This window comes from Trichechus manatus, unplaced genomic scaffold (assembly GCF_000243295.1).
Source record: "Trichechus manatus latirostris isolate Lorelei unplaced genomic scaffold, TriManLat1.0 scaffold00008, whole genome shotgun sequence".
Classification (NCBI taxonomy): domain Eukaryota; kingdom Metazoa; phylum Chordata; class Mammalia; order Sirenia; family Trichechidae; genus Trichechus; species Trichechus manatus.
In genome coordinates, this window is record NW_004443944.1 from 28,891,247 (window position 1) to 28,904,568 (window position 13,322).

At 44.4% G+C, this 13,322-nt stretch overlaps 1 protein-coding gene across 1 annotated transcript; it reads right to left on the reverse strand.

Annotated features, from left to right (window-relative positions):
* Positions 1 to 7,272: 7,272 nt before the first annotated feature.
* Positions 7,273 to 11,609, reverse strand: PROCR (protein C receptor). Its single transcript, XM_004370407.1, has 4 exons — positions 11,540 to 11,609; positions 8,735 to 8,986; positions 7,604 to 7,879; positions 7,273 to 7,388 (listed from the first exon to the last, which is right to left on the reverse strand). The coding sequence occupies exons 1-4, from the start codon at positions 11,607 to 11,609 to the stop codon at positions 7,273 to 7,275; spliced, it is 714 nt and encodes a 237-aa protein (XP_004370464.1).
* Positions 11,610 to 13,322: the final 1,713 nt, after the last annotated feature.

Consider the following 13,322-nt stretch of genomic DNA (forward strand, 5'->3'; position numbering starts at 1 on the left):
GTTAGAGTTATGTTCTACATCCTTCTCCAGCTCTGTCCAGAACCCTCTGTTGTGATCCTGGTCAGAGCAGTCAGTGGTGGTAGCCAGGCACCATCTAGCTATACTGGACTCAGTCCGGTGGAGGCCTTGGTAGCTATGGACCATTAGTCCTTCGGACTAATCTGCTGCTCTTTTTTTTTAAGAAAATATTTTATTGTGTTTTAGGTGCAGGTTTGCAGGGGAAATTACTTTCTCATTCAACAAATTGTACACAAAGTGTTCTATGGCATTGGTTGCAATTCCCACACTGTCAGCACTCTCGGTATTTCCACCCTGGGTTCTCCGTTTCCTTTCCTGCCTTTTTATCTTTATTCCTGCCCCTTCCTGCCTTTTTATCTTTATTTTTGGGCAAATGTTGCCCTTTCAATCTTGTATAATTGTTTGTTCTACAGAGCATGTTCTTTTCAGGTGTTATTGTTTATTTTATAGGCCGGTCTATTACTTGGCTGGAAGGTGGTTTCTGGGGATGGCTGCAGTTTCAAGTCAGAGTGGTGTCTAAGGGCCATACTCTTGGGGGTTCCTCCAGTCTCTACTAGACCAGTAAGTCTGGTCTTTTTTTATGAACTGATGTTTTGTTCTACATTTTTCTCCCACTCTGTCTGGGATCCTCTAATGTGATCCCGGTCAGAGAGGTTGGTAGTGGTAGCCGGTTGCCGTCTAGTTCTTCTGTTCTCGGGGTCAGGTAGGCTGTGGCGCATGTGGTCTATTAGTCCTCTGGACTAATTGCTCCCATGAGTCTTTGGTTTTCTTCACTCTCCTTTACTCCAGATGGGAAGAGACCACTAGTTGTATCTCAGATGGCTGCTCACAAGCTTTTTTTTTTTTTTTAATAGAAATGCTAGATATCATACCAGGAAGCTAGGATAAGAAAACATTACAACTGAGTATTAAAAAAAAGATTTTTTTATTGTGCTTTCGGTGAAGGAGTACAGAGCAAATTAGTTTCTCATTAAACAATTAATACACATATTGTCTTGTAGCATTGGTTGCCAACGCCATGACATGTCAACATTCTCCCCTTCTAGACCTTGGGTTCCCCATTTCCATTCGTCCAGCTTTCCTATCTCCTCCTGCCTTCTTGTCTTTGCCCCTGGGCTGGTGTGCCCATTTAGTCTCATAAGCATGGCTGAACTATATGTGTTATAGTTTGTTTTATTGACCTGTCTAATCTTTGGCTGAAGATTGAACCTCAGAAGTTACTTCAGTACTGAGTTAAAAGGGTGTCCAGGGGGCCGTATTCTCAGGGTTTCTCCAGTCTCTGTCCGACCAGTAAGTCTGGTATTTTTTTTGTGAGTTAGAATTTTGTTCTACATTTTTCTCCAGATCTGTCCGGGATGATCTATTTTGATCCCTGATAGAGGAGTCGGTGGTGGTAGCTGGACATCATCTGGTTGTGCTGGACTTAGTCTGGTGGAGGCTGGGGTAACTGTGGTCCATTAGTCCTTTGGACTAATCTTTCCCTTGTGTCTTTGGTTTTCTTCATTCTCCCTTGCTCCAGACAGGGTGGGACTAGTGGAGTGTCTTAGATGACCGCTCACAAGCTTTTTAGACCCCAGACGCTACTCACCAAAGTAGGATGTTGAACATTTTCTTTATATGCTATGTTATGCCAATTGAGCTAGATGTCCCCCAAGACCATGATCCCCAGCCCTCAGCCCAGTAACTCGGTCCCTCAGGGAGTTTGGATGTGTCTAGCTCATAAGCTTTTAAGACCCCAGACGCTACTTACCAAACTAGGATGTAGAACATAAACTTTATAGACTATGTTGTGGCAATTGACCAAGATGTCCCACAAGACTATGGTCCTAAGCCTTTAAATCCAGTAAACCAGTTCTGTGAGGTTGTCATGAGTTGAATTGTGTCCCCCCAAAATATCTGTCAACTTGGCTAGGCCATGATTCCCAGTGTTTTGTGATTGTCCACCATTTTGTCATCTGATGTGATTTTCCTATGTTGTAAATCCTATCTCTATGATGTTGATGAGATGAGATTAGCAGCAGTTATGTTAATGAGGCAGGACTCAATCTACAAGATTAGATTGTGTTTTAAGCCACTCTCTTGTAGATATAAAAGAGAGAAGCAAGCAGAGAGACATGGGGACCTCATATCACCAAGAAAGCAGTGCCAGGAGCAGAGCACGTCCTTTGGACCCAGGGTCCCTGTGCTGAGAGGCTCCTAGTCCAGGGGAAGATTAATGACAAGGACCTTCCTCCAGAAGCAACAGAGAGGGAAAGCCTTCCCTTAGAGCTGGTGCTCTGAATTTGGACTTCTAGCCTCCCAGACTGTGAGAGAATAAATTTCTTTTTGTTAAAGCCATCCACTTGCGGTATTTCTATTATGGCAGCACTAGATGACCAAGAGAGAGATGTTTGGTTATGTCTGGGAGGTAGCCATGACTGTGTCCATGCCCCCCATGTGCTTTATTATATATATGAATAGGTGTGTGTTCTTTACATACATATTTGTGAATTTCTCAAAGTTCCTTCTGTTGTTTATTTCCACTTTAATTTCACTGTGATCAGAGAACCATACTTCTAATGGCATCAATCCTTTTAAATTATTGATTGAGACTTGTTTCACAGCCTATTCTTGAAAGTGGTCCAGGTATGCTTAAGAATATTCATTCTGCTGTTGTTGGATGATGTGTTCCATAGATGTGTGTTAGGTCTAGTTGGTTTATAGTGTTATTCAAGTCTTCTACGTTGTTATTGATATTCTGCCATTATTGAAAGTGGGAATTAAGTCTCCAACTATTATTGTTAAATTGTGTATTTCTCACATCAATTTTGGCAGTTTTTGTTTCATGTATTTCTTGGGTTCATTGTTAGGTGCATATAAGTTTATAATTGTTACATTTTCCTGATTGACCCTTTTATCATTTTAAAATGTCCTTCGTTCTCTCTGTGCATATACGTTTATAATTGTTACATTTTCCTGATTGACCCTTTTATCATTATAAAATGTCCTTCATTCTCTCTCATAACTTTTTTTGTCTTAAAATATATTTTGTATGATATTTGTATAGCCCTTGCATATGTTTTATTGTTGCTCTTTGCTTACTATATCTTTTTCCATCCTTTTACTTTCAACCTATTTGTATCTTTGAATCTAAAGTGTGTCTCCTACAGACAGCATAAAGTTGTATCTTGTTTCTTTAATCCAGTCTGACAATCTCTGCCTTTTGATTTGATTGTTGAATCCACTGACATTTAATATTATTAATCAAATGGTCGGACTTACATCTGCTATTTCGCTTTTGGTTTTCTGTATGTCTCATGTTTTTTTGTTCCTCTGTTCATCCGTTACTGCCTTCTTTTGTATTTAGTGGATGTATTCTAGTGACCGTTTTAACTCCTTAAATTATTTCTAACTATATAATTTATTTATTTTCTTAGTGATTGTGCTGAGGCTTACAATATACATCTTAACTTATTAGAATCTACTCCAGAGCTACTGCTGTTTTTCTTTTTTAAAAATATTTTATTGAGTTTTAGGTGTAAGTTTAGAGGAAATTAGTTGCTCATTCAACAAATTGTACACAAAGTGTTCCATGACCTTGGTTGCAATCTGCACACTGTCAACACTCTGATTTCCGCCCTGGGTTCCCCATTTCCTTTCGTCTGGTTTTCCTACCCCTTCCTGCTTTATCTTTACTTTTGGGCAAATGTTGCCCTTTCGGTCTGTATAATTGTTAGTTCTACAGAGCACTTTTTTGGGGGGGAGGGGATGTTATTGTTTATTTTATAGGCCTGTCTATTGCTTGGTTGGAAGGTGGTTTCTGGGAATGGCTGCAGTTCCAAGTCAGAGGGGTATCTTAGGGCCATACTCTTGGAGGTTCCTTCAGTCTCTATCAGGCTAGTAAGTCTGGTCTTTTTTTATGAATTTGATTTTTTGTTCTACATTTTTCTCCTGCTCTGTCCAGGGCCTTCTGTTGTGATCCCAGAGTGGTTGGTAGTGGTAGCCAGATGCCATCTAATTCTTCTGGTCTCAGGGTCATGTAGGCTGTGGTGCATGTGGTCTGTTAGTCCTTTGGACTAATTGCCCCCTTGAGTCTTTGGTTTTCTCTAATTTGCTTTACTCTGGATGGGAAGAGACCACTAGCTGTATCTTAGATGTCTATCCTGCTTTTTTTTTTAGCTATTGCTTTTTAATAACCACAATTATCCCTTGCATATGTACAATGTTTTGCAGTTTATAAATTGTTCTCATATCCATTATCTTATGTTATCCTTACAGCAGTAATATGAAGTAAAGAGTGGATACATTTCTATTTCCATTTTATAGATGAGAAAGCAGAATCAGTGAGGTGAAGTGAATTGCACAAGGTCACACAGCTAGATGGTGGCAGAATCAGAACTACAACTCAGGTCATTTTCATTCACTCATATATTCATTCTGTCAAACAAATTTGTTGAATACCTACTACTGAACTTAGCATAGGATGAGAGGGATTCCCGGCAATGCTCATTCATTCCATTTCTATTTAGCAGCTACTTTGTATCAGTCCTGGGCTAAGTGATACCATTTCTGCCTTTTGGAGAACTCACATTCCAGGAGAGAAGACACAAATGATTAGAGGGTGACGGTGTTACAATTAGGACTTTAAAACACACTTTGGGAGCACAGAGGAGGGGAAAAATAACAATGTATGGAAAAATTATGGTTGGCCTCACAGAGACCATGACACTTGAGCTAGGTTTCAAAAGATGAATACGAGTGCCAGGGAGAGGAAAGAACATGATATGAAAGGGTATATGACCAGAAAGGACATGGTCTCTTTGAGAAAGTAAGGGTGGTTTGGGGAGCTAGAAGGAGCTTCAGAAAGTAGCAGGGGTTGAAGATGAACCTAGGGAAAAGACAGGTTGGTGCTGGATTGTGGAGTGCCTTAAACTCCATACTAAGGAATTTGGATTTTATCCTTTGGACAGTGGAAGAACTGAAGAATTCTGGGCATAAGATTGGCATGTTTTATAATCAGCATGCTGATGGCAAATCTGTGAAGGGGCTAGAAAAGGGTAAGTTAGGAAGTGATTCTAGTAGTCCCAGTTAGAACTGGTAAAGGCCTGAACTACTGCAGTGTCAGCATTGATGAAAGGAAGTAACATAACATCTCAAAGCCTGAGTATATCTGACTCATACTCTGAGATTCCACTCTTCTCCAGAGTGGCTTCTTTCCATCTTATCCTTTCCCTTTTGCTCCCCAGCTTGGAATAAAACCTAGTCTGGCCTTGATCTAGGTGATATCCAAGCTAGACCCTTAAGCATGAGGTCAGTGGGCCTCAATCTACCTGAAGCCTCCTTTTAACAATGCACCTGAAAGGGGAAAAAAGCCTGTAGCAGCTTTCTGTCCACCAACCTCGTTACCAGCTAAAGAACAAACTCCTTCACTAGGCCTTAGAGGTCCAATACAATGAAGCCTTTCTAATCTCATTGTCCACCATTCCTACCTTTCCAGTCTCATTTTCCACCATTCCCCTATTCTCCAATCACACTGAACTAGTTACTCTTCCTAAGATTTACTCTACTTTTTCCTAACTCTCTGTCTTTATTTAAACTGTTCTATCGTTCCTATCTGTGTACGGTCATATTTTACCCATCTGCAAATCCCACCTTCTTTTTGCAGATTGCTCTGATTCCCTCAGCTTTAGTAGAGGAAAACAGCATAAACCCTAGAACAGGAAGGCCTGGGTTTGAATCCTGGCTCTGCCACTTTCTTTCTTCATTTATTCTAAGTGTGTTTCCTAATATAAAGTGAGAATATCTGTCTTACAAGACCTCAGCAAGTGTTAAATGGTATCATGCAAGTTAAATAATTCCAAAAACTATAAAGCAGTATATAAATGATAGCTACAACAGTAAATCACACCATAGCATATTTAACTTCCGGTTTTTAGGACATCTGCCTTGTACTGTTTATATTTGTACATGTTTTTATCTTCCCAAGTAAACAATGAACTCCTTGAGAAGGACTATGTCTTAATCATCTTTATACCTTCCAAAGTACGTAGCATAATGCCTTGGAGTGCATGGAGGTTACTGATAAACACTTAATGAGTAAATTAATTGATGGTGAGAGCTGTAGTAAGCATTTGTTTGTTTGTTTGTTTGTTTTGGTTGCCAGCAACTAAAACCTCTTCCTCTGTGTGAGTCTTAATGGAAGACAGGGTGTCACCTCCCACAGGGAAGCCAAAGGTACCCAAAGCTTCCCTTTTCTTCCACCCTTTGCTAAGGCAAAGGCAACATAGTCTAGGCTTGGTCATTTGGATGCTCCCATCCAGGACTTTGAATATTAAACAAGTGATGTAAACATACAGAGGACAGGGTAGAATTCATTTAAGATGGAATTGAATAGGTCACCCAGGAAAAAAAGTAGTAAAAAAATAGAATTTCTAAGAAAGTCAACATTTCCAGGGTGTATTAAGTAAAATGACATAAAAAAAATTAGACGAATTGTATTTCAAAAGTTAAGGTAAAAAGAAGGTTCTAGTCTATAAAATTAAATATTGCAGATAACACAGCAGATGAGAGTTTGACAATTAGAAGTGATCTTGGAGCAGTTTACAGAGATTCTCGTCAGACTGCAGTGGGTTGAAGAGTACGTGGCAGATGAGGTAGTAAAAGGAAAGGGTATAGGCTACTTTTCCAGAAGGTTTGCAAATTAGTGAAAATAACAATGCCTTATACATGGTAAGGAATTTATTAATATTATTATAAATAAAATTGATTGATTAATAACTTCTTGCTCCCATATTACTTGGATTTTACACTGCCACCATTCCTCAGCTTACCCCTACTACATCAGTGTCCCTTCCAAGTCTGACACATCTGGAAGCGTTGCATGTTGTTTACTTTGATTATGAATGGTTTGTTTTCTTTGGTTGTGTTTTGAAGGCCTCAAGTGATTTTCTCTGGTTTTGAAGGATGGGCCATAGACCCTCCTGCCCCAACTCCATCATCTGTTTTCCACAAAGACAGATAAACATTCACTTTTCAGACTAATTCAGCAGAGTATGCAAGTTCTTAGGTTCTTAGTAAACTAAATACTCTGCCCACCTAGCCTCTCCCCTACATCAAATCCCATGGTGGATGAGCTGGGAGAAGAAAAGGAGCTCCTACTCCAAACCTTCCGGGATATTGTTTCCCAACTGGGGAATCTGGCTTTGTAGTGAGCTGAGACAGTCTCTTGCCGGCCCCCATCAGTCCAACCCTTTCTCAGAGGGGGCTGGAGAGTAATTAACACCGCCGTCCACCTGTGCACAGGAAGATGCCCACAGCCACACCGGTGATGATGAAGCTGCCCACCAAGATGCCCAGGACCAGCGAAGTGTAGGAGCGTCCTGTTTGGCTCCCTGCAGAATATGCAGAGAATTAGCCTGAAGAACATGCCCCCAAGGAGTCCATGGTTTGAGTCAAACCCCAAGGGATTTCTGCCCATTTCACCAAGCGTCTTAAGCTGTGCTGTCCCAAACTCTCAGCCCTGGGCCTTCTGTTGCTCAAGGTATCCATCCTTTTGCCTAAAACCTGCCACCTCCCCGAAACACAGCCCCACCCTGTCCCATCATACCTTTTAAGTTGTTCACGGTATGTTCCTGCACATACTCCACACAGGTGTCCTGCAGGAACTCCCGCAGTTCATACCGAGTACGATTGTGGGTATTGAGCTCCTTCAGGGTGTAGGCGGCCACTGTGGAGCGTGTCTGGGACGGAGCCACCCATGAGGCTGACTCTGGCTGGAAACTTGCAAAGGAGCTCCCATTCACAGTCACCTCGAAGAAGATGTGGGCTTTGGAGCCCTCAGGAGGCAGCTCACAGCCCAGGAAGCAGCGAATTATCAGAGGAACTGTGGATGGGGAGTACAGGGTCAGGGGCTGTGTGAAGAGGGTGCCAGGTATATGGCATGACCACAATACCCTAAGAGAACGTGGCAGGGGGTTGTGGGCTGAGAGTCAGTGGCTGTGAGGAGAGGAGAGTCTGGATCAGGGAATTGTGGGGAGAAGCCTTTACGGGCTCTGAGGAGACAAGAAAGGGGGGCTGGAAGGAGGGTTTAGGAATTATGAAGAAAACGGGGACTATGAGGTAAAGGAGTTGCAGGGAGGGCTATGAAGGGAGGGAGAAGAAATTGGGGTCTTTGAGGAAAAGGGGTTAGAGGTTGTGAGAGAAGGCGTCAGGCACTACAGCGAAGTACTCAGCTTCGGTGAGAAGTGGCTGGAGGGTTGAGGGTAAAGTGCTGGAGGGAGTGTGTCTGAAGGGAAGGACGGGTCCACAAGGGAAAGGAATTGGAGGACTGTAAGGTTAGAGGTGTGCAGTCTTCAGTGAGCTTTCGGGAATCAGGTTGGGTAAAGACGCAGGCTGGTCTGCTGGGGGCCTCCCGTCCAGGGACTACCCCAACAGCTTACCCCAGTAGCAAGAGGGCCTGAGGGAGGACCTCATCAGCTAGACATAGTCCTAGCACATCTGCTCCACTCTAGCCTAGCGCTCTCATCCAGCAGCCAGCAAGCAAGCGCCGGCGCCCAAGAGCCCAGGCACCACTGGGCTCCTCAGAGCAGCCCTGCCCCCAAAGGTCACTCCCACAGTGACAAGTACATCCAGAAGACCCTGCCCGGGGACAACCGGTCCCTTCCAGAAGGCCGCACCCCGTTTACCAGCACCGCCCAGGGCCCGCCGGAGGCCACACCCCAGCGCGCCGGCAACTCACAGGCCAAGCTGCGTTCCAAGTGCACCAGCCGCAAGAGGCCGTGGAAATCTTGCAGGTAGCGCTTCAGGCCTCGCTCAGTACGCGCCCAGCTCTCTGGCTCCTCTAAGGGCTGCAGCTGGAGGATCGTGACGTTGGTGCCATTGCCTTCCAACACGTGCGTTGGATGCCCACGCAGCGACGCATTGCCCCAGTACCGCACGTGAAGGGGGTCGCGGAAGTAGGCGAACTGGAGAATGTGGAGGCTCCGCGGGCCTGAGGGTAGGAATCAGCGTGTTGGGGCCTGGTCCAGCGTGGGAATGGGCGGCGAGCAGCCAGAGATAATAACCCCTTGCCCAGAGGCTGGGCGTCCACCTCTCAGATCTTTACAAACTACAAAGTGCCCTCCCACCCTTGCTCCCATTTGAAGCCTACAGTAACCTTGCCAAGACGGCAGGACAGGGATTATTATCCTCAGTTTACAGATGAGGAAACTGAGGCCCGAAGAGCAGAAGCCACTTGCCCCAGGGTAATACAGCCAGTGGGTGAAGGAACCGATTGTCCCCAGCCCCTCGCATTTCTGCTTGGTCCACAAACCCTGACCTAAAATAAAATCACAATTCCATCACCTTTTTTTCTATCTCCGTTGCCACTGCGCTCGTACAGGTCCCATCAGTTCTCACTGAACTGGGGTATTAACTTTTTCCCTCATCCCATGGCCTTCAGTTTCAACCCTTCTAATCTGACCTCCTGGAAACCCTGGTGGCGTAGTAGTTAAGAGCTACTGCTGTTAACCAAAAGGTCGGCAGTTAGAATCCACCAGGCGCTCCTTGGAAACCCTATGGGACGGTTCTCCTCTGTCCTAGAGGGTCGCTGTGGGTCGGACTCCACGGCAACGGGTTAATCTGACCTCCATGTGACTCGTGTCCTTCTGCTTAAAGTCCTCCAGTGTTCCTTTCTCCATCAATAATAATAATAGCTAATATCTATTAAGTGCTTATTATGACCTGGACACTGTGTTCAATCCTCTGCATACATTATTATTTGTGCCTCCCTCCCAATAATTTAATGCAGTGGCTACTGTTATTAACTCCAGTCTATATGGGAAACTGAGGCTAAGATGCTAAATCGCAGAGCCAAAGTTTAAGGTAGGCAGCCTGAATCTAGCACTCTTAGCCACTCTGCTTCACTGCTACCCTATGGAATATCTGTCCACAGGATCAGATCCAGTCTTCAGCATGGCATTCAAGGCTGCCAGTAATTTGACCTCAGCTGCCTTTTCTGGTCTCTTCCCCATGCTTAGATATACCAAACTACTTCAGGTTTCTCATGTTGCCTTTTGGCTGACATGTGAATAGCTCTGCCTGCCTTTTTCTGCCCATCAGACATCTAGTCATACTTCAAAACCCAGCTCAATCTTCTCCTTGGAGAAGCTTTCCTGATGCTGCTCCTTTTTGCACTCCTAAACACAGTGGGTCTGTTTCAGAGATGGAGTCTAAGTGACTGTCTCCTCCATGCACCCCATCCACACACAGGCTACACTGGGCTCCTCCAGGTTATGGAACCATGTCTGGTTATCTCTGCCTCACACACCAGCAAAGGGCCTGGCATGGAGTTGGTTCCCATAGAATGTTTGAGGAGGACATGGGTCTGGGTTGCAAGTCTGTGTGAGTGTATCTTGTCCATGTTTGCATTTGAGAAGTTGTGCTCTGAGCCTGCAGGTGTGAATAAGTGTATCTGTGTGGGTAATTCTAGACAAGGTTCTTAACTGCTCTGTGACCCAGTCTTTTCCTCTGTAAAACGCAGATGATAATGTTACCTAAACTCACCCCTACCTACCATCACCCCCATTTCCCTTTCTCCAGACTTCATCCTGTTTTTTCTCCGCTGTCTTCCAGACTGATTCCTCACTTTGTCTATCCGTCCCTTTCCCATTTTTCCACTCTTCCTGTTTTCCCCCAGCTTCATCCATCTTCCCTTTCCCAGGGTCTGAACTGTATCTCTTCACCTTGGCTTTGGGACACAAACCAGCGTCCGGATAATATTACCTACCTTGTGGGAGCTTTGTGGGGATAAAATGAGTCAATAGATGCATTAACCATAGTGAGAACACAATAAATATTGGTTATTATTTGCTCCCTCTCTACAGGGAAGCCTGAAGCTACAGGGATTGTGGGAGAGGGGAAAGGAGGCTCCTGTGCAATTGCAATGAGGGGCAGTAACTCCCCTTCTCCACTCAAATGAGGTCACTTCAGGCAGCCTGCTCCCCTGTGAGTTCTTTCATAGCCTATACCCCTTTGTCCCCCCAGTTTCACCTCCCCAGCTGCACCCAGTCTTTCTTCATCTTCCCTAGTCTCCCCTTCTACCTCACCTATATCAGCCCGTCTTTCCCCCAAGTCTTCCATCAGTTCTCCCACTGTCTCCCCATTCCCTCTATCTCTATTCTCATCTCTGAGTCTCCCCATCTTCCCTAAACTCACCCCTATCCACTATCACTCCCATCTCCCCCTCTCCAGACTTCATCCCATCTCTCCCATCTCCTCCAGACTGATTCCTCACCTTGTCTACTCATCCGTTTTCCATTTTTCCACTCATCCTGTTTCCCCCCAGCTTCATCCATCTCCCCTTTCCCAGGGTCTGAGCTGTATCTCCTCACTTTGGCTTTGGGACACACACCAGCCTCCAGGAACCTGACTGTCCTATAGAGAGACCCAGCCAGCTATAGACACAGACTCTGGGATAAACTTTCCTTGGGTCTCGATCATGGACCCAGATAGGCTGAGATTTCCCAGAACCATCACAAGGCAGGAGATGTGCCCCCCTACTCACCATCGGAGGCTTTCTGGCTACAAAGGGCCCAGCCGGGCAGGAACAGCAGTGGCAGCAGTGTTGTCAACATCCTGGGGCTGATAGGTTCCTGACTCAACTTAGTCTCCAGGCTCAGGCAGGCTGAGGGCTCGGCTAGCTGCAGCCTAGGGGAGAGAAGAGTGAAGACTGTCTGGGAGGAGCAGAAGCTGAGCAGAGGAGGATGGAAGGAGGCCAGGAGAGAAGAGGAAGAAGAAGGCGTCAGGTTTATAAAGTGTTATTGCTACTCTGTCTCATTTCCTACTAGGGGGCTGGCCTCCCTCTGCCCTCCCCCTGTACCACCCTGCACCACGCCCTCCGGCCCAGGCCTGCCCTTTTCCTCCTCCCTGGCTTGCCCTGGAGGATCAGGGAGTGGAAAGGGGGGAGAAGTGCTTGGTAAGAAGTCCTGCGCGAGCTGAGTCAGGGGGTGGGGCATCTGCTTTCAATTTAGGATGGACTCCAGGGTATAGAGATCAGCAGGTTGAGTGACGGGGAAACCGATGCCCACAGAGGTACAGGGACTTGCCCAAAGTTTACACATCATGATGGCGACGGATCCAGGATTAGAGTTCCGTTTTCCAGCATGCTGGCTGCAGTTTATCAGAGTTTTAAGTGGAATGGCAATTACACAACCAGGGATTGTGCTCTCAGAAATAGTCATGTAATGACTATAAAGCAGCTCACTGTAGCATTATTTGTAATAGGGAAGAATTATGAACAATCTGTATAAATCTCAGTAAAGGATTTGTTACGTAAAGCAGAGTTTTTCAAACTGAAGTCACAATCTGTTTGTGGACAATGAAATCAATTTAGCAGGTCATAATCCACCCCCCCTTTTTTAGTGAAATAGAACTGAATAGAAAATTTTAGTGTATCATCCTTAGTAAGGATAAGTATTAGTTTGTGAAACTTTCTGTTCATGAAAAGTTGTGTATATGTCTTTTGGTTTTGTGTTTCAGTATGTTTCTATGTATGAGTTCTGGATCACAGTGTAAAATGTACAGTCGACCCTCCACATCCACGGGTTCCACATTGCGGATTCAACCAAACCGCGGATTGAAAATATTTTCTAAAAAATTGTTACCTTGTTGTTGACGTGTACTATGTAGTTAGGCCTATGATGGTTGCATCTGTATTGAACATGTGCATACTTTTTTTTTTCTTGTTATTATTCCCTAAACAATACCATGTAACAACTATTTACATAGCATTTACATTGTGTTAGATATTATAAGTAATCTAGAAATGATTTAAAGTATAGGGGAGGATGTCTATAGGTTATATGCAAATACTATGCCATTTTATGTAAGGAACTTGAGCATCCCTGGATTTTGGTATCTGCGGGGGTGTCCTGGAACCAATTCCCGGTGAATACCGTGGGACGACTGTATTTCTTACTCCAGGAAGCAAGCAGAAAAGTTTGAAAGTCACTCCCCAAACTGTGATAAATCCATACGATGAACTACTATGCAATAGTAAAAATAGTGCCCTCCTCCAACCAATCCCCTACTTTATTTGCATCATATTACTAAGCACTGCCTGAAATTATATTACTTATTTGTTTGTGTGTTTATTGTCTGAATGTCCCAACAGAGGACGTTCCATGAAGATCAAGGCTGTCCATCTCATTTGCTTCTGTGCCTAGAATAGTGCACATCACTTAATAAATACCTGCTAAATGGATGACTAGATGCGACAGATATGATGTGCATAGATCACCAAGAGTAAGCTGCAAAACATTATGTATGGTTTAGAACCGTTTATGTGT